The 25,651-nt window shown below is 36.9% G+C and overlaps 1 protein-coding gene across 3 annotated transcripts in view; it reads right to left on the bottom strand.

The window, feature by feature from the left end:
- LOC150097100 (VPS35 endosomal protein-sorting factor-like) overlaps window positions 1-25,651 on the bottom strand; it is a 386,078-nt gene that overhangs the window by 2,525 nt on the left and 357,902 nt on the right. For all 3 annotated transcript variants that reach the window (XM_090406834.1, XM_090406831.1, XM_090406832.1), the window contains 2 exons: window positions 15,461-15,579; window positions 11,877-12,023 (listed from right to left, as the gene is read on the bottom strand). In XM_090406834.1, the coding sequence (XP_090262960.1) occupies window positions 11,877-12,023; window positions 15,461-15,579 (266 nt within the window). The remainder of the gene's footprint in view (window positions 1-11,876; window positions 12,024-15,460; window positions 15,580-25,651) is intronic.

The raw sequence follows: 25,651 nt of genomic DNA, 5'->3' as shown, positions 1-25,651 counted from the left end.
AGTGAAGATTTGAAATTGGAAGCTATCAGAACAGAGGATTTGAAATTGGAAGCGATCATTATTTAGTCTTGACCAGGATAAAACTGAATTTCATATTGAAAAGAATAACATGTAAGAAAGTTTTAAAGCAAATAAAAGTTGAGCAGCTCTCAGATGTGAACTGTAGACTAAAACACACAAAGATTATTGAAGAAAAAATGAAAGAGTTTGAGAACAGGAACCAAACCTTGGAGATTCAGTGGCAAGCCTTGAAGAAAACTCTGACTGATTCAGCCAGAGAGGCATGTGGTGAGGTTGTCTGCAAGGATAGAAAAATCAGAACTCCATGGTGGACACAGGAAGTTAAAGAGGCAGTGAAGGAAAAGAAGAAAGCATATCAAAAGTTCCTAGCAAATAAGTCAGCTTGTGCTCTTAGAGAATACAGAGACAAATTTAAGAAAGCAAAACACTGTGTAAAACTAGCTAAACAAAAGTCATGGGAGGACTTTGGCAAGAACATAGAAAATAAATATCAAGAAGTTGGTAAGATATTCTGGAGGTTGTTGAAGAAGCTTAGAAATGGAGGAAAGAGTGCTGTAAAAGGAGTTAGAGATGATAAAGGTGACATGAAAACAGGGAAAAAAAGATATCCTTGAAGTATGGAGTAATTACGTCGAAAAATTGCTAAATGAAACAAGCAGTGATAGCACAGTGGTAAAAAACACTCAACAGGCATACAGTCAGGAATACATATATTACTTACTAAATTGAATAACTGTTGTAATAGATATGGCATGAAGGTGAGCATTAAAAAGACAAAGACAATGAAAATAGGTAGAATTGTTGAAAATGTCAACTGTCTTGTGAACGGGGAACCTGTGGAACAAGTAAAACATTTCAGCTACTTATGCATGATTTTTAGTGAAGATGATAAATTAAATATGGAAATAGACAACAGAATCAACAAAGCTGGTATGGTAGGCAGTCAACTGAATAAATTCATATGGAATAAGAGAGAAATTAGTCGGAACACTAAATTAGCTGTATACAAGACAGTGTTCAAACCAGTTTTAACCTATGGATCTGAGAGCTGGGTCAGAAATAAAACACTTGTCCAAAGACTAGAGACCACAGATATGAGAGTCCTGAGAAAGATTATAGGCATGAACAGATGGCATCAATGGCAATATCATATTAAAAACAAGGATATTAGGAAAGAACTTGACATTGTCAGCATCCTGGAATGCGTTAGCAGAGCTAATCTCAGGTAGTATGGTCACTTAAACAGAATGGGCAAGGAAAGATTAGCAAAACAAGTGTTCTCTGCCAGGTTGGCAGGAAAACGACCCAGAGAAACAGTACAAAGTGCCTTAGATGATAGAAATATAGAAATATGAGATCTGATAATGTTGGAGTCTTGACAAGTAACAGACTGATTTGGAGGAAAATTGTAGATAGGAAATTAGTAATGATGTAAATTTTTCATGTAGTACTATCATATCCTGTACACCCCTTGAGGGTACATGTCAGGAATTTGATGATGATGATGATGAACAGCAAAGATTCTACAGGAGTGGAAAAATGTATGGTAATCCCATTGCACAAGGGTGATACAAAGATCAATGTACCCAACTATCAACTAATCAGTATCTTAGGAATTGTAGTGAAGATTAATTTGTTTTAGCTAACATTCAGAAATGCATTGACAGAGAATCTCTACTTTGTAATGAAAAGCAGGGAAGGTCATGTTTTAGCAACTTGCTCACATTCAATAATGATGTTACCATTAAGCTAAACAAAGTGAATTTATACACCATGATTGGAAGCCTGTATAGCATAGTACAAATGGTGTTTGAAGTCTATGGTGCTTGACCACACGAACTTCGAGTCTAGTCTAGTCGCCGACTGGAGGAATATTTTTTCTCCTTTGACCTGGCTTTTCAATGAAAGTTTGGCAACAGGAAAGGTGCCCAGGGAATGGAAGGAAGGTAAGATAGTGCCATTGCATAAGGAGGGTAGCAGACTGGAAGTGGCTAATTATAGGCCAGTTTGTGTGTCATTAGTAGATAAGATCTTGGAGAAATTAGTGAGGGACTGTATACAGCATTTGGCAGATGAGGGTAATGTTATCTGTGAGAGTCAACATGGATTTGTTAAGGGTGCTTTTGTTTTAGTAATATGCTAGCCTTTTATAATAAAGTTACAAGAGCAGTTGATGAGGGAAAGACATATACTGCCATTTTCTTGGATTTAGCAAAGGCATTTGACAGGGTGCCACATGATAAGCTGATATTTAAGTTGCAGCACATGGGTTTGGATGTCAGATTGGTCAACTGGATTCAGGATTGGCTGTCCGATAGGTATCAGAGAGTTGTGTATGGTGGAGCAGTTTCAAGGAGGCAGAAGGTTACAAGTGGGGTCCCACAGGGCTCAGTATTGGGACCTATATTGTTTAACCTTTATATCAATGACATTGTCAGTGGATTGCAGGGGGATATTCAGTTGTTTGTGGATGATGTGAAACTGGGAAGGGTTATTAGTAATAGTGCATATGTAGCAGCCCTATAAGAGGATTTGAATAAACTAGACAGATGGGAAAATGAATGGGGATGTTGGTTTAATGCAGCAAAATGTAAGGTCTTGAGGTTTGGGACACTTCGAACTCTATTAGAGGAGATGTACTGAAGGAAGTAGAGGAGACAAGAGATCTGGGGTTGATGATTGATAGAAACCTAAAATTCAGGGGACATATTGCAAAGGTGGTGAAGGTAACCCAGAGGATTGCGCAATACTGAGAAGGACTCTGACTTGAGGAGATAAAAGAGTTATCATTCCGTTGTATACGTCCCTGATCAGACCACACTTAGAATATTGTTCTCAAATTTGATCACCAGGATTTGAAGGGGATAAATTAACTGTGGAAAGGATACAGAGGTGGATAACAAAGATAGTTTCAGGACTGTACAATGTTAGTTATGAGGATCGGCAGAGTTTGATAGATGGAAGAAGGAGAGGTGATATGATTGAGACTTTTAAACTGTTGAGAAATGGCTACAGGGTTGACACTGGGGAGTTCTTTTGCTTGGTTGAACTGCGGGAAGGAGTGATGACAAGGGGCCATTCCCTGGAAGTTATGAATGGAAGCTGTGAGCAAGAGGGTGAGGAGTAGTTTCTTTGCATGGAGGGTGGTTGAACCATGGAATGCATTGCCTGACAGAGTGGTGAGAGTGAGAACGGTCAATGAGTTCAAGGAGTGGTATGATAGACTTTGTGTTTCCTAGGAAGGACCTCCCGCAATGTGTCTTTTGACTCCATGGTGGCCTGAATAATAATAATAATAATAATAATGATACTTTTTAGATTTTGTTTAGTGTTTTGACAGAATACAGCATGGAAAACTGTTGCATAAATTGGAGAATATGGGTTTGGGTTATAATATATTAGCATAGATAAGAGGATGGTTGACTGACAGATATCAAAAAAGTGGTGTACAGTGATATAAATCTTGAAAATTTAAGGTAACCAGTGGTGTGCTATAAGGATCAGTTCAGTCCTTGGTTCTCAAAAACAGGAATAGGAACTTCCTTTGTTAATGTGTTCTTCAAACATTCTTCTTAAAGATTAGAGCACATTTTTATTTTTTAACTTTAACTGAAAGGTACAAGTAATGTGAACATTACTGCAGATTAATAGAAATTATCCATATATATATATATATATATATATATATATGTTAAAGATACCAAGAAATTTTATACTTGGTTTTAATCCTAGGATTAAATGTGGCTGAATCATAACCTTATAAAGAGGGATAATAGCTTTATTATTATTATTATTACAATCCCCATGGAGTCGACAGACTCGTCGTGGGAAGTTCATTCAACTGACAACATATTTATCATATACAATCTTAAAATCCTTAACACTACTTGCATTAACAACACATTCTGGCAATGCATTCCATTCACTGACAATTAATGTAAAAAATCTACTCCTCACACACCTCTTGACCACACTTTTACATAACTTCCAGGAATGATCTCTGGTTCTTCCCCTCTGGATTAATCTGACAAAATCCTCTCACTAACTTAAACATCTCTATCATATCACCTCTCTTCCTCCTATCCACCAAACTCTGCAATCCACATTTCTTCAACCTCTCCACAGCCAGCATTTCAAACTCCTGATATTGTCATAGTCATTCATCTCTGGACCCTCTCCAATGTCTCCACATCATCTTGAAAACCAGGTGACCAGATCTGAGCACAAAAATCCAAGTGTAGCCTGACAAGTGCCTTATACAGTGGCACAACCACTTCTTTATCCTTGCATGTTATCGTACTTCTTATCATAGCAGTACCATGATGTGCAATCTTTGCAACACTAGCAATATGCCCTCTAAACTTCAGTCTACTGTCAACCATCACTCCCAAATCTCTAATCTCATTCACTTCCTGCGGTATGGCACCATCGATATAGTACACAGCCTTATATTTCTACACTCCAAAATGCAACACCTTGAATTTATTGATATTAAAACTACAACCCCACTCTTTTGTCCAAGTATAAAGTCTATTCAAATCTTCCTAAAGGGATTCAGCATCAGCAGTGCTACTTATTATTATTATTCCTGACACCTCCAAGGAGTCCGAAGACTCATCGCAGGAGGATACCTACAACTGTCTCAACCACTACACCGAACCTCTACTACGAATCATCTCCATCAATGCCATCTACCGCCCACCACAACTAGTATTTTTTGTCTGTAAATTGCGTGTATTCTGAAGGGCTGATTTGTCTGTATGCAGGATGAAAAACCCAAGTTTCCGGGAGAAAAAACCCCTGCTACCTCTGTATGAGATCGGCTAACTCACCTTCGACTGAAATCGTCCAGATAAAGATTCCTCCCATCGCGACGAGAATCAAACTTAGGCCTATTCCAATCGAAGGACGCAATGTACCGTCATTCTTCCAATTGCGCTACGGAGGCGCTCAGTGCTTCTTCCCAACTTTGAATCATCAGCAAATAACTGAAGATCCCCAGTCAGTCAACATGATATATCATATACAAACAAGTTGAACAGCAGATGCCCAAGAACAGAACCCTGGGGATGCCACTGGTTACCCTTCATTTTTGAGACACTGCTCAATCATACACAATTATACAGACTGCAACTGCAATTATACAGACTGGCCTATAGTTGGAGACTTCTGTCTTACAACCCTGCTTGTGGAGTGGAACTATTTGGCCTTCTTTCCACTCCTTAGGAACCCACTGCAAGACTTGCAGTAATTAACCACGTCAAGGGCAAAACCAACTGTGGTGCACATTTCTTAAGAATACGTGGTGATATGTCACCCATTCCCACAGCATTATTCACATCTAACCCAACCAACATCTGATACACCTCTGTTTCCTCCACTTCCAATTATCCTAATACTTGCCTCTCTTCTATATATTGTATTGGATCATTGATACCAGTGTGATATATGCTGATAAAATGCTAGTTCAATAATTCTACTACATTCTTTGCAGCTGTTATTCTGCTGCCATGGCTATCCACCAATGCTAGCCTGACATAATTATTCTTCCTCTTGCTTGACATGTAGCGGAAAAATTCCCTCAAGTTAACCTTGACCTGACCAGCCAATCTCCTCTCATACTGCACCTTTTCTTTCTTTACGATGCTTGTCATCTTTCTAGCATGCTCTTTATAATCTTCATGGATCTGATCACCATCGTCATGTACCTCCACCATAATATTTTCTTTTCCATGCATCGTCAACATCTTTTCCACTCAGCTCATCTACCCAATGTACTGATGCTAACTGACTACAGGAGCTTTCTATAATCACCTGCTTTATACTTCCACATGTATCCATTTTTGGCAGTGACTTTTTCTTCTTTCATCAGTTCCCAAACAAATACCTCATGATCACTCTCACCAACCAGCAGCAGTGTCAACACTTCATTAACAACTATATCTTGTGAAATTATCACCAAATCCAAAACATTAAAGCCTCTAGTTGCTTCAATCATGTGCTGCTTAAGATATTTATCTCTTGGAAATTCCACAAACTCACTCTCCTTGTTCCCATACACTATTTCCTCCTTCCAGTCTATATTCCTGTAATTAAAGTCTCCCATTAGGATCATCTTCTTTTTACATGCCTAACTAACTTGCCTAAACATTTCAGAATCAGTATTATCTGCATTCCCTGTAACAGCATCCTATCAGATATACTAACCTGTTTATTTCAACTTCACACCACACAGATTCAAAATATGTGCATGCACTATCAATTTCTACACTTTGCAGACACAATTCTTCTGCAATCATTAACAGCAACCCCCCCCTCCTCTTTTCACATCTCTATCCTTCCGGAAAATTATATATCCTTCTAATTCTATTCCCAACATCACATCCTCCTCAGAGAACCAAGATTCACTTATTCCAATTATTTTTGGGCATACCATCTCGATCAATGCCACAAACTCAGCTCTTTTGTTTTGAATACTCCATATATTTGTGTATAAACATAGCAATCACTGTGTGTTTGAGGCCATTCTACTAGCACCAACATTCTCTATTCTAGCTATTATACTACACCTCTCTCTTTGGTTTGACCACTCCCGTTTCCCTGATCCTAACTGTGATTTCCATTCTTACCCATCTCATCCTCACCTTTATGCATTCCATCATCACCTTGTGCTGTTGAAAATCCCATCTTCAATCTCATATCCATCTTCCTGCTGCTGTACAATCTGTTGATTTGTGCTGTCCTGTTTCACAGGTAGATTCTGATCATCTGCTACATTAACTTCTTGACTCTGTGCTTTCTCAGAAAACACTAGCCTTTCTAAATGCCCAACACCAAACCCATTCAAATGCAACCCATCAGCTTTATACCATTTGAACTTCCCCTCAAATTTAATCTAACAGATTAAATTCCCTTCAAATTCACTCCACGATTTACAAATTGAACCACTTTTGCCTCACACAACTCAGCCATCTCACTATTCATTATTTCCGCTCTCCTTCTCAACTCACTGTTATCATATCTGGGCAACACATGGCTATGACTTTCCCAGCAACACTATTCTTCTTTACCTGCTGCAACAACTTCCTCAAGTTTCTATCAAAATTCTTTTTCTCCCCAACTAAGTCATTTGGCCCACGACTACCACTAATTTTGATGTCTGGTATTTCCTTTTCTGCAACGCATCAGTTACTTGCTTCATTGTTTCACTAGGAAAGCATGTTTTGTACATTTTATTAGTAATCATACCTCTAATGATCGAGTTCCCATACACCGATATACAACTATCCTTTGATTCTTTCTTTATAAGATTAACTCCCTCCTTCTTCTTATCATCAGCCAATCTCTCCTTTAGCTGTTTAATATCCTCTTCCAGACATTTCATTTTGCTTTTCATTTTCACTACCTCCTGCCAAAGCTCTTCTACTATGGTCCCAATGTTTGCTCCCATTTCTAATTGCTCTATCCAGACACTTTTCACATACATTAATGCTTTTCTTCTTATTTACCCAAACAGTCCACAGATCTTTCACATTTTTCGGTGCATACACATAGCAGTTTTCACAATGCATCCAATGTGAAAAATCTAAGGTAAAGCCAGACTTTCGTACAGACGCCTTCCGTGCTGCTGACGTATGTTTCTTTATGGACACCATCTTTAGAAGCTGAAGTAGTACAACAAGTAGCAAAACAAAATATAAACAAGAAAGAATTTCAACAACACCACTGAAGGACACTTGTATCCAAACCGAAAAAAAAATGCAGCACAATTTACGACAAAAAAGCCACAGTATACACCAATTAAAAACACTTTTTTTAGCACACGTCAAAACTTATGAGATTTATGAGAAGGATAATAATGACTATCTTTACTTGTTAGTGTGAGAAAGTGGTAGAGAAGATCTATAGGCAAAAGACCAAGATGATAAGTAGTCAATGAAATTTTTGTAAATGTGTGCAGAATGGGTTGTTAGAGTCTGTTTTGAGTGCCCTGTCAGTGAATACATTCAAGGGGATGTATAACAGATATTGCTGGTGATTTATCGCTGAATCTTAGGACTCCGTGGATGTTCTAGTGCAATAATAATAATGAGTGTTGTGATTTCATTCTGTCACTGACAAACTCCTTGTAGCACTCAATAAATTTCTCTGTCTGTAGTATGGAGTATTGCAGTTGAACCGGTTCCATGAAAATTTATCGAAAACCATTCATTGAAAGACAGTTAACTGAACGCCAATTTGTTGAACTACAATCATCAAAAAAAGCAGTTTGTCAAACTACAGTTCATTGCACAACAATTTATTGCCAATGGAATGGATCAAAAAAAACAGTTGAGTGATAATTTGTTGATGAATTATGAAAGAATTCATTAAAAGATGAATTTTCTTGAAAACTATAATTTTAAAGTGTTCAGTAAGAATAGCTAACATCTCCCAAGATGTAGACAACATATGTAGATGGCCAGTATTTTATTTAACATATTAAAAAAAAAGACAAATACCAAATAATATTAAATTATGAACTATCAGCTGGCCTGGTGGGCCGAGTGGTTAGCGTATCTGCTCTCCAGCCAAAAGGCTGCAGGTTCAAATCTCACCATAGGCATGGATTTTGGTGATTGTCTGTGAAAGTACTAGTGGGTCGGCAGTAGATAGCATTGGTGTGGATGGAGAGCTGTAGATCAGATGCCCTCCCTCAATGAGACTTTGGACTCCCTGGAGGTGTTACATAATAATAATATCTGAGAGAGATAAATCAAGGAATCTGACAAGGATATCCCCTTTCAACAACCCTTTTTAATATTTACTTAAATGAAATAATAATAAAATGGAATAAAAATTCCCATCAAGGGATTAAACTTTCTCCTACTGTAAACTTAAACACTTGTCCTTTTTGCTGATGATCAAATAATAATTACAAATTCTGAAGATAACTTACAGAAAGAGTTTTAAATTTAAACGAAATAACCAAAGATTATGGAATGATAAAATCAACAGAAAAATCAATCAAAAACAAGCCTTTAAAGGAAACGGTCCAATAAAAACTAAAATGGTAATAGATAACAAGATTTTTGAACAGGTGAATTCATCATTTAATTACCTAGGATGTATGATTACATATGAAAATGAAAACGATATAAACCTAAAAAATGCGAAATACTTAAAAATAACAGGCGTAATTAACTCTGTATTTAAACCTAATCTAGTTCAAAAACAAACTAGATTAAAAGTATATGCTCTACCAGTCCTATTGTATGAAAGTGAAATCTGGACAATAAAACAAAAAGACAAAGATTAATAACAGCTGAAATGAAGTTTATGAGAAAAACTGCAAAGTATATTCTATTCGATCACAAAAGAAATGAAGAAATTATGAAAGAATTAAACTAGGAATCAGTAATATAAAAAATTAAAAAATATAAACATAAACAACAAGCCTTAAATTACAAACCATTAGGAAAAAGAAAACCAGGACATCATCTTAAGAGATTCAACAATGACTTCTGAGGCTGGAACAGGCTATTGCCTGTTCCAGCCTCAGAACTAAATTCATGAAAAGTATGAATGATGATGAGTGTTGTTTTTTACCATATTATTCTGTAAGCATACCTGCTACTTCCTTGCATAGATAGTGATTTATCTCTAGACAAAAAAATTCATTTTACCTAATATTTTCACAACAATGATCATGAACAACGAGTTTGGAAATCGAAACTGAAAATGTTAATATATATCTTAACTACAAAATTGCATTAAATTTCATCCAGCTAGATTGAAATTATTAATATCATTTTTAAAACTTCTTTACCAAAACTTTCCAATAAAAGTGATCCTATTTGAACCAAAACTGAACCACATAGACTTCTTGTGTATTTTACAAATTCCAGCATTTATGCATATTCCACTAAGTTACAAAGTTATTGCAATATAAAATGTCAACATGTTGTCCCTTTGTAGCCCCATATATAGTAGACCTGAAAACTTGAACAGTTTGACAAGTTTTTTGTAAAAGGTTCAGATACCAAATTGGAGTAAAATTCATCCCATATAACTGGTCTGTGTGCAGATGTGACATACTATTACTGCTACTAATAATGGGGCTTCTGTACATTAGTCAGTATAAATGCAGCACTTTAGTTATAAAGACCTGAGATCAAATCTTGTGCATGATGCAAACAATTTTTATCTCTTCACTCAAAGGTGAGTTATCTGGTCTCATATGGAAATGGCAGGGTTTTACTTCCAGAAACTAAGGTGTTTCATCCCACAAAAGAGGTCAATAATCTTAATTATTATTCCCCCCCCCCCTTATCCTGCTCTCTGCTTAATGATAAATAGTTGGGGGGGGGGGGTAGCAATACCATTTTACTAGGGAACAATTAGAGAACAAGATGATTTCCCATTGTCTTCCTTATCCAGTAAGTGTTTTATGTCTGTATATATGTGTGTTCATATAATAGACCTTTAATAGATTAGGCTTAGATACGTTGACGATGTTATCGCGATCTGGTCCCATGGCTGCTAGACACTTTCCTTAGCCACTTAAACAAAAAACACACACACATACAGTTCACAATTGAGAGTGAAAAACAGAACACACTTCTGTTTCTAGATATACTTGTCACACGTCTTCCTTCTGGCAATCTTTCCTTTACTGTTTACTGGAAATCGACACATAATGGCCAATATGTGCACATAAAACTCCTACCAACCACCCAACACAAAAACTAGGTGTCATTAATACTCTAAAAAACAGGGCTTTGAAGATCTTCTCCAATGAACATGCACTGAAAGACGAATTTAAAGTTATCCGTAATACTTTTCTAAAAAATGGTTACAGCCAAAACACTATCAACAAAATTCTCTACAAGACCTTAATAAAAAACAACGATAAACCAGACTACAATAAAACTATAACCATTCCTTCCATTAAAGGGACATCAGATAAAATAAACAGAATACAACAAAAATACAACCTCAAAGCCACCTTTAAACCTCCCGCAAAATTAAAAAGCTTACTCAACTCATCCAACGACCCACTCCCTCTGCTGGCCCACCCTGAGGTATACCATATATAGGGGGAACAGGATGCACAATTCCTATCAGACAAAAAGAACATAAATGACACATTAAATATAATAACTATGGTGAAGTTGGCCTTTCTGATCATGCCCTAAACACTTTACATAGAATTGACTGGAAAAGCACCAGTTGTTTACATCACACCAAAACATGGTATGAACGCAAATTTAAGGAAGCCTGCGAGATTATTATCACCCACCCCAATCTGAACAATAATGATGGTCTAAAAATCCCAAACATATCGGAGGCACATATTCGACCCACGGAATCTTCCTCTCTACGAGTAACTATAAACAGGACTGTAGATAATCCAGGATCCTAAATCAAAAATAACAATTGTAATGCTAAAAATAGGACATCAATGTTACTGAAAGAAAACTATCTATAAGAAAGAATGTTTGCTCATGTTATCATAAACAGAATTTAGCTTGATGTAGTTTCTAAATAATTAATTAATTTGTATTTTTTTTTTTTTCCCACTAGAGGTCATGGCAGTATGGCAGTAGAATAACCTTTGATCAAATCATTGTTTCTCTAGCTTACTGTATGTAATGTAACTCAGCTTGTTCTGTATATTTGTATATGCTCCAGATGATGATCTTAATATGAAGATCGAAACGTTGGGAAATTAAAAGAGTTATTTATAACACGGTTGTAAAGTCCATAATTTCTAAAATAAATGCTGATCACTGTACAACACTAAAAGAATGGACATACACACATGCACATAAAAATTCTATTTTACAAGAAGTTTTCAAAAGAGACAAACTTACTGAAAATTTGGAATCCTGATTACCAGTTCTGTGAGCTAATACCCATAAATTATAGGCCAGTGTGACAAGAGAGTTGGAAGTAAGATCTCCATGAACAACGATACGACTGAAGAGATCCATTGCTAAACTTGACTGTCGTTTAAAATTCTGTGTAAGAAATACAAACACTCCAGATTACTTAAAATTAAAATCAACCATAAATAAAGCATCCTAACACAGTAAAGAATAAATGGTTAGTAATAAAAAGAATTCAATAATATAATTAAAAATCAAGTACATGTTTACAGCACCAAATGTGAAAATTAGAGAAATTTTCCACATTTGGGTTTAATTTTATTTTGCTTTACACTGATAGATACAATGTGAGTTCTGATTCAATCGTACTGGATTTAACCTGCTGTCATTACTTCTGAATTAAGCAGTTGGCCACAATAAAAGGTAAAGCAATAAGGAAAAAGGTGAGAATGAAGAAGTGTAAGGGAAAGAGATGACAATGGGGGTGGAAAGAGAAATGAAAAATGTCATAAATGAAAAAATTATGGAAGAGCTGTAAAAGCTGTCAAGATGCAGAGATTGAGAAATGGTTGGTAAGAGGTATATGCATGTGAATAAAAAGAGGATGAAGTGGTATATAAGAGAAAGAAAAGGTAATAACGAGAATAGATATTCCATTATTTAGATTATTTGATGGAAAGGCAATGAAATTATACTTTACAAGCACATTACCATTACCAAGTTGTGAGGTGCAGAAGGGTAAGTGAAATAGTTGAATGATGTCACTTATCCTTACTGTGATACAGAGGCAACAAATTTGGCTGAGAGAAGGTATGAAAAACTTGTTGAAAACAGTGAGATAGGACAAAAAGTTGCAAAGCTGAGTATACAACCAAGACATGATACAAATAATATAAGAAGTGCTGTAAATTAAATAATTACAAATTATTTAATATACGGGTTTGGTAGAAGGAACAATTCAGTATTATTATTATGGACTACTCCATGGATTCCTTCGACTCATTGAGAGAAGCTCTAAACATGTCAAGCACTATCCAACATTTGCAAGGTATCTATCATACTTTTCTTTTAACTCAATCACAGTCATGGCATTCCCAACAGACTCCAGCAACCTATTTCACTCATTCATAACTCTCCAAGCAAACAACCTAGTTTTAACACTCTTGTTCAGTTTCCAAGGATGGCCCTAGTTCTCCCATCACCAAACTTAGCGGCTCTTGTTCTGAAACTTTTTCTCTCTATTAATCTTGTAAAAACCCTTCAGTAATTTGTATGTCTCAATCATATCACCCTTTTCCACCTGTCAACAAGTTTCTGTAATGCACAAATCTTCAACCTGTTCTTGTAAGTATAATAAATTTAGTTTAATCTTTTATCAAGTGTGAGCAAACAAAGTTTGCACCTGAAATGCTCTTCAGGACTGGGGTAAGGTGGTACACCCCAGTCCTGAAGATACTTTCAGGCGCAAACTTTGTTTGCTCACACCTGGATAAAGGATTAAACTAAATTGATTATAGTCTAACCAAGTCAAAAATAAACTTTCAACATCTGTTCTCGTAAGGTTCATTCCATAGACCTACTACCATCTTGGTCAGTTGTCTCTAGGTTCTCTCCACCTCTTCCTCATCGGCAAGAAACCCAGGTGACCAGATCTGCATGCAGCAGTCAAATGGGGACTTATCAAGGCTCAATAAAGAGGCATAATAACCTGCTCGTTAAAGTTCCTTCAGTAAACAAGTAATCTGATGAGTTGCTTTAGTCACTTGCTATGTGCCCTCTAAATTTTAACTCGCCTATCCAATAACATTCCCAAATCTTTGCTTTGTCAATTTCCTGGAGTACAGTTCCATCAATGTGGCATACAGTTGGTAATCTTTTCACTCCAAAATGCATAACTTTACACTTTGCCACAATAAGCTAACATTCTTTTTGCTTTGTCCAAGCCATCAGTCTACTCAAATCATCCTGTAAAATTTTAACATCATCTTTATTAACTATTACTCTGACCAATTTTAGATATTGCATTACTTAGTATCCCTAATCAGAAGTGCTACTGATATGCAATACTTGCAATATCAGCAAACAACTGAATAGTTCCTCTCAGATCCTTTCCTCTATCATTAATGTACAAATTAAACAGTAGCAGCCCAAGAACAGAGCCCTATGGCATGCCACTAGTCACAGGTTTTCTTCTGGACTCTACTCCTGAATAAACTACTCTCTGATATCTCTCCATCAACTTCTTATCCACCTCACCAACCCTATATCCATCCCCATGTGCTGCAGTTTACTGATTAGAATTCCATGTGGTATCCTGTCAAGGGCTTTTGCAAAGTCCAGCAGTACCACTGTAAACCCATTAACTTTTTTACAACTCAGCTGTCATTGTATTATAAAACACGCACATTCACTAAACCATGTCCCCCCCCCATACAGCATCCCATTTCTGTCTATCCATTCCTGTATTTTGCTCTTGACCAACTTCTCCAGTACCTTGACAACAATTTTTGACATGTTGACTGGTTGGTAATTTGCTACATCAGTTGTGGAGCCTCCTAAATGCAATGGAACTATTTTCCCCTCCTTCCACCCTCTTGGGTTAGTATGTGGATGTTTGGAATTATTTGGATGGACATTAAGTAGTAATAGAGAGGGTGAGATGTATTTAGCAAAGTAGAGTAGAGTGCACTCCCATGATAAGTCCTTGGACTCTGTGGAGGAGTCACGTAATATTAATAATTAATAATAATAAAGCTGATGACTAGCTAATATATATTCTAGTTTTGAGAGAAACTTGTGCCACAGTATCATAAATTATCTACACGTAAACACAAGAAGAAGTATTATTTCTTAAATATTTAAATATTTTATATTTAATAAATAATACTTCTCCTTGTGTTTACATGTAGATAATTTATAATATATATTCTATAATGTACACTTCGCAAACAGGGACTACTCGAAAAGAAATGGAAAAAAGACTGATGGCTCTGGAGATATAGGAGTTGTGAAGAGTGAGAGGACTAGCTGGACAGAAAATGTTACAAATGAGTACTTGAAAGAGCAATCCAAAAAAGCTAGATTAACAAACGACATCAAGAAATGAAAATTGAAATTCTTAAGGCATGCTCTAAGAGAATGAGAAGCAATCAATATGATCATTACAGAAAAACTAAAGGGAAGGGGGGAAAAGGCCAACCAAGACATCACTATATGAAGGACAAAGAACAGTGGACAAGCAAAATTACTATCCGGATCTTTAGAGATGCACAAGACAGGAATAAGTGGAAAACCAGAGCTGAAAATTTCTGGTTTGGAGACAGTAACTGAATTGATAAAAATAAAATCATTGAACAATATTATTGTTTATATTTGTGATATAGTGGTAAGATTCTGATAGATTTAGTAATCCTATAAATTTATTTATATATTTACTTTATTTTATATTTTTGACTCGTGTCACTCTTGAGAAGGTACAACATGTAAAATTTAATAAAATATTTCAACAATGATGAAGCATAAATTTAAAAAAAGATACATATTATTTATCACTAAAAATATGGACTTACTCCTTTATCTCCAAGATATTTCAGATGTGCTAATATTTCATCAATAACAGTTGAGCAGATTTTATTAATTTCTGCTAAAAACTTTGGGTCACTTCCATATAGAGCATCATTGGAATCAACTAAAATATGGGAATAGATTTGTAAATATATTTTTTAAATAATTAACCAAAATTATCCTAGTAGAAAAATTAAAAATTAAAATGCTTATGATACAAAAACTTTTATTATTATTAACATCTGACCTCAATGGAGTCAGACTCATCATTGGAGATAAACACACATTGTGTACACACTATCGCACACCATGCTCATCCAACCATGTCTTAAACTGATTCAATGTGTCTACATTCACAACACATTCAGGCAATGCATTCCACTTCCTAACCACTATCCATGCAAAGAACCTTCTCCTCACTCTTCTGACCACGCCCTCCTTATACAGTTTCCAGCAATGGCTTACTGTTCTACCCCCCCTCTCCCATTCTATAAAAAATCTCTTCCATGTCAACCTGATAACTCCTGACTAGTTTATATGTTTCAATCATAGCAACTCCCACACCCACCCCATCTTCCTCCTATTCAACGAGGCTTTGCAATTTACATTCTCTCAATCTGTCCTTGTATTCCACATTCCAAAGACCACTGACCACCTTTGTGAGTCTCCTCTGGATACTTTCCAACATATCCTCATCACCATGAAAACCTCATGACCAAATCTGTGCACAATAATCCATATGATGACTGATTAAGAGCATCATAACCTCTTTATTTCTACATGTCAGGGTAGTCTGCATCATTGCCATTATCCGATGCAATGTCTTCACAACTTGTGCAATGTGGCCCGTGAATACTTCCAGATCTATTCACCTCTTCTACTTCCTTTAAAGTTCCCCCCCAAGCATATATTTTCATCCCATCATTGTTTACCAAATTTCAAAACCTTACACTTTGCAACATTGAACTGACAGTTCCACTTACCTGCCAATTAATGCAATCTATTCATGTCCTCCTGTAAGACCGTAACATCTGCTTGACTCTACATTGCTCTCCCCAATTTTGTATCATCAGCAAACAGCTGAATATCACTAGTTAAATCCACCCTAATATCATCAATATACAAATTGAACAACAATGGTCCCAAAATTGACCCCTGCAGCACACCACTAGTGATCTTCCTCTTTCAGGATGCACCCCATATACAACTTTCTGATATCTATCTGACAGCCAGTCACTGATCCAACTCAGAAGTCTGTTATGCAATCCCACCTGTTTCAATTTATTTAACAGCTTGTTGTATGGCAGTCTATCAAAAGCGTTTGCAAATCCAAGTACACCACTGTATATGCATCTCCCCTGTCCAAGGTATTTGTCACTTTGTTACAGTTCATAAGTTAGTATAGCATGATCTCCCTTTAACAAATCCATGCTGATAACCATAGAGAATACTTTATTATCAATCCATTTCTGTATCCTACTTCTCACCAATATCTCTAGTACCTTCACCACAACTCCAGATATACAAACTGGCCTATATTTTGAAGTTACAGCCTTATCACCACCTTTATGCAGTGGAACAATTTTACTCTCCTTCCACTCCCTTGGAACCTGTGCTGTTGTAAGACTCTTATTAAACAGAAATGCCAACACCACTTCCAATTCCCTGGAACCTTCCCATAAGCCCTGTGGTGATGTCATCAAATCCTATTGCCTTATTGACATCAAGTTATTCATTTCTCAAATACCTCCTGCTCACTCACAATTAAACCATCCACTCGTATGTCCTCCACACTTAAGTTCCTCATGATTCCACCCTGATCAGGATGAAACAACCCTATAAATTGATTACTGAATACCTCAACAATGTTTTCTGTAGCAATTACCATTCTACCATTTTCATCCATTAACATCATCTTACCATAATCATTCTTCCTTCTACTTGCCACATATCTAAAAACTCTCTAGGGTTTTTATTTGCTTGATTTGCCAATTTCTGCTCATGCTGCACTTTTGTTTTCCTTATTAACAGAGTCATTCTCTTGGCTTCTTCTTTATCCACTTCATGTAACTGATTATAACCATTATTCATCTTGTACTGCCTGCAAACTCCTTCTTCCAAATTTCATGCTTAGGCCACTCATTCATCCATTTTACACCTACCTTATTCAGCTTTTTTGGCCTTTGAAAAACATTCACATGTTGATACTGTTATGTACTTCTTTGTCAGATCCCAAGCAGCATTTATTTCCATATCACTCAAATCCTTATTCCATGCCATAGTTCCAAGCTGTCTCCTAAGCTTGTCATAATCACCAGTCTTGTAATTTCACATATATCCTTTCCTCACAGAAGTCTGCATAATGGCTAGCCTCAACCCACATGATCACTTCATGATCACTCTCACCAACTGGAAGGAAGTGCAAAACCCAACTCACAATTACATCCTCTGATGAAATGATCATATCTAAAACTTCATGTTGGAGGCTTAATGGATTTTTTAACAACACTCAAAAAGAATTAAAATAGACTTTAATACTTCCTATATTTCGTCCTAGTCACTAGGACATCTACGGGGATTACAAAAAAATTAATGTAACATATGCACAAATATGCACAATTGTTATTTGTGCATATGTTACATTAATTTTTTTGTAATCCCAGTAGATGTCCTAGTGACTAGGACGAAATATAGGAAGTATTAAAGTCTATTTTAATTCTTTTTGAGTGTTGTTAAAAAATCCATTAAGCCTCCAACATGATGTCCTCACAGCACTTAAGCCTCTTCACACGTATTCATATCTAAAACTGTTGATCCATGCATGCCCTCCTTTACATGCTGCTTGAGATTGTTATTTCTCAAGAACTTGAGAAATTCATTTTCCTTATCTCCAATTGCTATCTCTTCATTGCAATCTACACTGTCACGATTAAAATCGCCCATAATAATTACCCTTCTTTTGTTTACCAATTTGTTTATACATTTCTTCATCACCACTCCCACATTTCCTGGCCTATAGCAACATCCAACTAAATGTCTTCCTGTTAACCTCCAGTTTACACCACACAGCCTCACAACCATTGCCACTATATTTTCCTCTTTTATGTCTACCTTATGCGGAGATAATTCCCTTCTCATCCTTTCTATCCTTGCAAAAAATACTGTATCGTTCCATTTCTATTCCCATTAGGATACCATCTTCATTCAACTATGTTTCACTTATTCCAATGATTTTGGGATGAATAAACAAAATCAGTCAAACCATTTCATCTGCCTTATTTCTGATACTTCTGTATTTGCAAACAAACACAGCAGTTCATTTTTAGGTCTATAACCAGTCCTACCCATGCCACATATTGGTTTTGATTTCCCCACCACACCTACCCTTTCCCAATCACCTTTATCGCATCTTACTACATTTATCTGCTCAAACGTGTGGACAGACTTATGTGTTCGTCGAACATGTTGTTTATTATTTTAACGGTATAATAGAACACAGAAACTAAGTAAATAATTGATTTATTAACTTGATGCTGATATTTCGCTGGTATTATAACCAGCATCTTCAGAGCACAAAAACACTGTTTGTCACAATACGCGAGACTAAAACAACATGGTGTACATTAACAAAATTGTAGCAGCAACACAAAGACTAGAGTCCTGATTTTGGCGCCCTCTATCTGAAAAAAAAAAAAAAAAAAAAACGCTATCATATATTGCTAGAGTCCTAGAAAAGTGCTAGTTTTTCCTTAATATGACTGTCTCCCAGATCTTCGGCAAGTTAATACAGCCATATTTGTTGAGATTTGGAGTGTGTTTTAGGGCTTCTGTCGCCTCTAAGAACAATCTCTCTGATTTATATGGGTTTCTGTGTAGTACTTTTGTGTTTTTCCAGTTGATCCTGTGTGCAGGGGTATCCAGAGCATGGTCTGCTAGGCCCAACTTCCCATAATGATATTTCCGGACGTATCGTTTATGTTCGCTGATGCGGATATTCACAGTTCTTCCTGTTTGACCGTAGTAGGCTTGATTGCATGAGCAGGGTACTTGGTAGACTCCTGGATGTGATAAAGGAGGAATGCTGTCCTTGGGTGAGCGGATGAGGGTGGCTAATTTGCTACATGGTCTGAATGTAGTGCGTAGTTTATGTTTAATGAGAATTCTTGAGATCTTTTCGGATGTGCCTTTAATGTAAGGGATGGTGACTGTTTTGTTGTAGTTCTCTGTGGTGGATGGTGGGAGGGGTTTCTTAGGAGTGTTTAGTATTTTGTTTATTTTTTGTGGATTGTAGCCGTTGGCCAAGAAGGTGTGGCGTAACTGCTGAACTGACTCACTTACGCCACACCTTCTTGGCCAACGGCTACAATCCACAAAAAATAAACAAAATACTAAACACTCCTAAGAAACCCCTCCCACCATCCACCACAGAGAACTACAACAAAACAGTCACCATCCCTTACATTAAAGGCACATCCGAAAAGATCTCAAGAATTCTCATTAAACATAAACTACGCACTACATTCAGACCATGTAGCAAATTAGCCACCCTCATCCGCTCACCCAAGGACAGCATTCCTCCTTTATCACATCCAGGAGTCTACCAAGTACCCTGCTCATGCAATCAAGCCTACTACGGTCAAACAGGAAGAACTGTGAATATCCGCATCAGCGAACATAAACGATACGTCCGGAAATATCATTATGGGAAGTCGGGCCTAGCAGACCATGCTCTGGATACCCCTGCACACAGGATCAACTGGAAAAACACAAAAGTACTACACAGAAACCCATATAAATCAGAGAGATTGTTCTTAGAGGCGACAGAAGCCCTAAAACACACTCCAAATCTCAACAAATATGGCTGTATTAACTTGCCGAAGATCTGGGAGACAGTCATATTAAGGAAAAACTAGCACTTTTCTAGGACTCTAGCAATATATGATAGCGTTTTTTTTTTTTTTTTTTTTTTTTTTCAGATAGAGGGCGCCAAAATCAGGACTCTAGTCTTTGTGTTGCTGCTACAATTTTGTTAATGTACACCATGCTGTTTTAGTCTCGCGTATTGTGACAAACAGTGTTTTTGTGCTCTGAAGATGCTGGTTATAATACCAGCGAAATATCAGCATCAAGTTAATAAATCAATTATTTACTTAGTTTCTGTGTTCTATTATACCGTTAAAATAATAAACAACATTTATCTGCTCAATCTCAACTTCCCCACCCACCAACGTGCCCCATCTCCATACACACATTCGCTACTTTCAACATCCACTCTCCTTATGCCATGTCTTCCTGTCCACCCGGCTTCTCCCCCCCCCTTCCCTGTTCCTCTCATTCATGTTCTCTCTTCATCTGTCACAACACTACTGTTTCCACTGCCAAGCACTTCTGTCTCTTTAATACCACTCTCCTGATTTTTCACTTCATCTCATACTTCTCATTTCTTGCTTGCATCACACACTATACTTCAATCTATAATTATTATTATTATTATTTAGGCCTCCAAAGACTCAAAGACTCATTGCAGGAAGTTCCTCCCAGGAAACACAAGTCTATCATACCACCAAGGCCGGTTTTATCATTAGGCGAACATAGGTAATCGCCTAGGGGCGCTAAGACTTCAGGGCTTATGTTTGTGTATGACAAAATATATAGAGAGAGAGACGATGTATAGGAGCGCCAAAATTTTCTTTGCCTAGGGGCATCAGATACTCTCGGACCAGCCCTGCATACCACTCCTTAAACTCGCTGACGGTTCTCGTTCTCACCACTCCATAAAGCAATGCATTCCACGGTTCAATCACCCTCCATGCAAAGAAACCACTCCTCACCTTCTTGCTCACAGTTTCCTTTCATAACTTTCAGGGATGGCCCCTTGTCATCACTCCTTTCCACTGTTCAACCAAGCAAAAGAACTCCCCAGTGTCAACACTGTAACCACCTATCAACAGTTTAAAAGTCTCAATCATATCACCTCTCCTTCTTCTATCCACCAAACTCTGCAATTCACATTCCCTCAGCCGATCCTCACAACTAACATTGTACAGTCCTGAAACCATCTTTGTCATCCATCTTTGTACCCTTTCCACAGTTAATTTATCCCCTTCACATCCTTGGGACCAAACTGAGAACAATAGTCTAAGTGTGGTCTGATCAGGGTCTTACACAACGGAATGATAACTCTTTTATCTCTGCAGGTCAGCATCCTTCTCATTATTGCAGCAATCCTCTGTGTTATCTTCACCACCTTTGCAATATGTCCCTTGAATTTTAAAATTTTAAACTGTTGATAGGATAGCAATCCTCTGTGTTCCCTTCACCACCTTTGCAATATGTCTTATAATACTTCTTATAATTCTTTTAATACTTCGCTCGCCATTCCCTCCTATCACACTATTCGTCTCCCGTTCGTCATTCTCTCCTATCACACTACTCATCTCCCGACATTCATTTCCCATCCCCGAAGCAACTAGGTTGGTTATCGATATATCCAATTCATTAATTTCCTCCCACTGTCTGCATTTTGCACATATACACACCCCCCCCTTCTCTCACCCACCACATATCCAACTCCCGGGATATACATGCCACAAAGTCCTTTATTATATTACATATAATAGAGTTCTTAGCAAAACTTAATTCAGTGCACTCACTCCAAAGCATTCAAATACAACTCATCATGCCTGTATAATTCCATTTTTTCCTCAAACACATCTACAAATTGTACTCCCTTCTCCTCACACAGCTCTGCTAGCATACCATTCATATGGTATGCTGGCTTTCCATCTCAAGTCATCATTATCATACCTTGGGCAACACACTGACAACCTTTTTCCATCTGACAATCTTTCACTCTTCTCAATAACCTCCTGATATTCGTCCTTACATGTTCCTTATGACCACACAAATCATTTGTCCCCACAACCACCAATAATTCTCTTGCTCATTTCCTCCTTATGTCCAATGCCTGAATTATCTTGTTTTCCCTTCTGAATAGCAGGATGGAGTCTCCATACACTGTTATCCTGGAATCACTTGTCACCTCTTTTACAATTATTTCTTTCATTCTATTCTTTTGCACACTTTCATTAGTTTCCACTAAATGTCTTCAAATATCACTCCATATATTCCTCATTTCATTTTTAATAACTGTTCCATCAAATTTTGCATTCTGACAAGTTCACTCTCTATCACTCCTGTAGTTTCTCTACCTCTCATTCTGCTGCACCTTACTTCCATTTCCTCATTCATACTTCCATTCACTAACTTTCACTTCTACATTCTTGCATTCTTTCACTTCCTGAGTTTCACTAGCTTTTGTTTCATTCCCTTTCTTACATTTATGCCAACATTTATCTTTTCAGTTTTAGCATTCATTAACTCGTGGTCTAATAATATATTGCACTTCCTACAAATCCATACTTTCTCTCATCTTCCATTCATTTTCTCCACAAACACATCTCTTACACTCTGCCATGCATACATATTACACTTACAACATCGAACCATTTTTGAAAAGTCTATGTCATTATGACACTTGATTTTCATGGCACTCGACTAGTCACACCAGTCGATGTCCATGTGGTTGACCTCATGAGTACCACCATTGTGTTCTGTTTAAAGAAGGCAATTTAAATTAATAAATTGCACAGAAATCATGCCAAAAATCACACAGACAGACTTCATTATCAAAATAAACAGTTCAACACTAAAATTCGAGCAATATTACCAAGTATTAGTCAAAATAGCACATATTTTCCAGAACTCTTTTCTAACATTGCACAATTTACTGTTCTATTTTCCAAACCTAATTTTGCATTTTTAACACAATTGTCTGGGAATGTACATAAAGATTTTCTGCTGCTAAAATAGTTTCTCTCAATTTTTAGCATAGCAATATAATGAACTAAATTACTCCTATAATTTATGATATCTAGGTCTCTTTTGGATCTTTTTATAAGCTGTTTAATCTGGTATTGTTATAGTCACAGGTCAAGCTGCATATTTCTCCATGGGTAAAAAATCACAAATATGCGATGACAGGATTTTACAAATACCTTAGCTGGTTTTATAAAGCGCCAAACGACATAGTTCTGGAACATATCTGAAAAAAGAAAAAGACTAAAAATTACAGAGATCACTAAGAACCTTTTTGCTTAAAAATGTTAAAAACAATTCAATTTCTCATGGTGGTGGTGGTATCATTATTCTGCAGTTTTTTTCCCCAAAAAAGATAATTGATCCACATGCAAGCATTATTTTTATTTATTTTATTTTTTTATTGTTTATTTCATGAGGTATTCAATTTTCTATAAATTTTAATTACTTTGAGCTCCAGAATTTTTGGGTAATTTTCTATTTTAGACACTCATTATGTTAATTTTTACTAGTCTCAATACAAATAAGTCTCCTGGTTCAAATGGTATTGTGTGCGGTAAACTCAAAAAACTATTGCCCCAGAATTAAGAAGCAGGTTCTTTGTATGGAGAGTGGCTGATGAGTGGAATGCACTGCCTGATATTATGATGAATGCAAATACATCAAATAAGTTTAAAGCATAGCTTGATTGACTTTGTATGCAACAGCACACCTCCCATGATGAATATTTTTGACTCCATGGAGTTTTGGTGTTAATAATAATAATAATTGACAACCATCCTATTTTGCCTACATATTCATCAGGCATCTACCCAACAGCATGGAAGCAAGCCTTCATCCAGCCTGTCCTCCTTGAAAAGGGGAAATAAAAGTTAGCCATTAAACTATCTTCCCATCACTCTCACCTCAATAATCTTGAAAGTGATGGTCATCAACAACCAGCTTCTTCACTATATGGAGACCATCAGTTTATTTGTGAATGCCAGTATGGATTCTTTCATTCTCATTTTACAGCAGACTATCTCATTAACCTTAAGCACCTTTGGACATAGACCATGAAAAGATTTAGAGCAACTCCTGGTTATTTTTGATATTTACAAGGGATCTATCTAATTGTGTCTAGCATTGAGCCGTCTCATATCTACCATCCTCTAGTTTCTGTCCTGATTTATGTGACTGACTAGATTGCAGCTTCCTCACTAGTCATTCATTGTGTATCATGGTGAATGGTTACCTCTCATCAGATTTCTTTTACTGCTGGACTATTCCAGGGTTCTGTACTTTCATCTGTGCTCTTTCTCCTATATATTATCAATCTCTCTAACTCCAAATCCTATTCACAGTTTTGCTGATAATGGTAGTCTCTACATTCCTCTTCCTCATTCAAGAAACTCTATTCCACACCAGATTGCCTCAATTGAACTACTATCTACATGCCTGGCTTCATGAACTCTTTTTGGCTACAATTCATCTATTCATCAGTAGTAACCCTACCCTACTCCATCCTATCTTTCTTGTCCTCCCTGAAAATACTATATCCCTCACATTTTATTCCTGTAACTACATCATTTGTTGTCAGCCAAGTCTCACTAATGTCTAACTTTTGGCAAGACTGCACTCTGGTATGGGATAGAGACCAATACGACAAAATATACAGCTGATTGCCGTTAGGCCAGGGGTGCAATTGATGATAGGAAAGACATGCATCAATCTACTAAAATGAGTGCAGGTCAAGTAATGATGGGAGACTTCAACTATGGAGACACAGATTGGAAGGAGGAGGAGGATCACATGTCAGAAGAAAACAGAATGTATAAACATACTAAGATATTACTTGAAATAGCACGTGTAGTATGGGACTTAGGATCAGAAGATCTGTCCATAACCAAGGTGGCCACATTGCCTCCAAAGAGGAGGAGTGATCATGCAGTCTTGTTAGGAGGTTGTGAATTTATGATAAGCTCAGGAGGAGGCTTAAAGCAGTTCAATGACACAAGAGTCTACAAATGTTAGCTGTAGAAAGTTTTTTAACTTGGGTATACTATGTTAAAGATACAAAGCAATTTTGTAAGCTAGGTTTTAATCCTTTTTTTACCAAGTAAGCAAACAGACAAGTAAGTCAAATTTGCACCTGAACATAATTCAAGTCTGAGGCAACTCGTGGTAAAGGTGGACCTTGGCAATTTTTGGTCTGGCTCCCACTGACGAGACCTCAATAAAGGTCGAAACTGGTCTGGGTAGTGGCCCTTGCTTTTAATACATAGCATCATACATCTCTGTAAGGGGATGTGCTTTGCATTAGGGGGAAATACTAAGGA

The sequence above is a fragment of the Typopeltis vanoorti genome, chromosome 17 (genome assembly GCF_054136105.1).
Source record: "Typopeltis vanoorti isolate ZY-2024b chromosome 17, IOZ_Tvanoo_1.0, whole genome shotgun sequence".
In the NCBI taxonomy this organism is placed as follows: domain Eukaryota; kingdom Metazoa; phylum Arthropoda; class Arachnida; order Uropygi; family Thelyphonidae; genus Typopeltis; species Typopeltis vanoorti.
The sequence above is the reverse complement of the archived record's forward strand: the minus strand, read 5'-3'. Positions and strand labels throughout refer to the sequence as shown.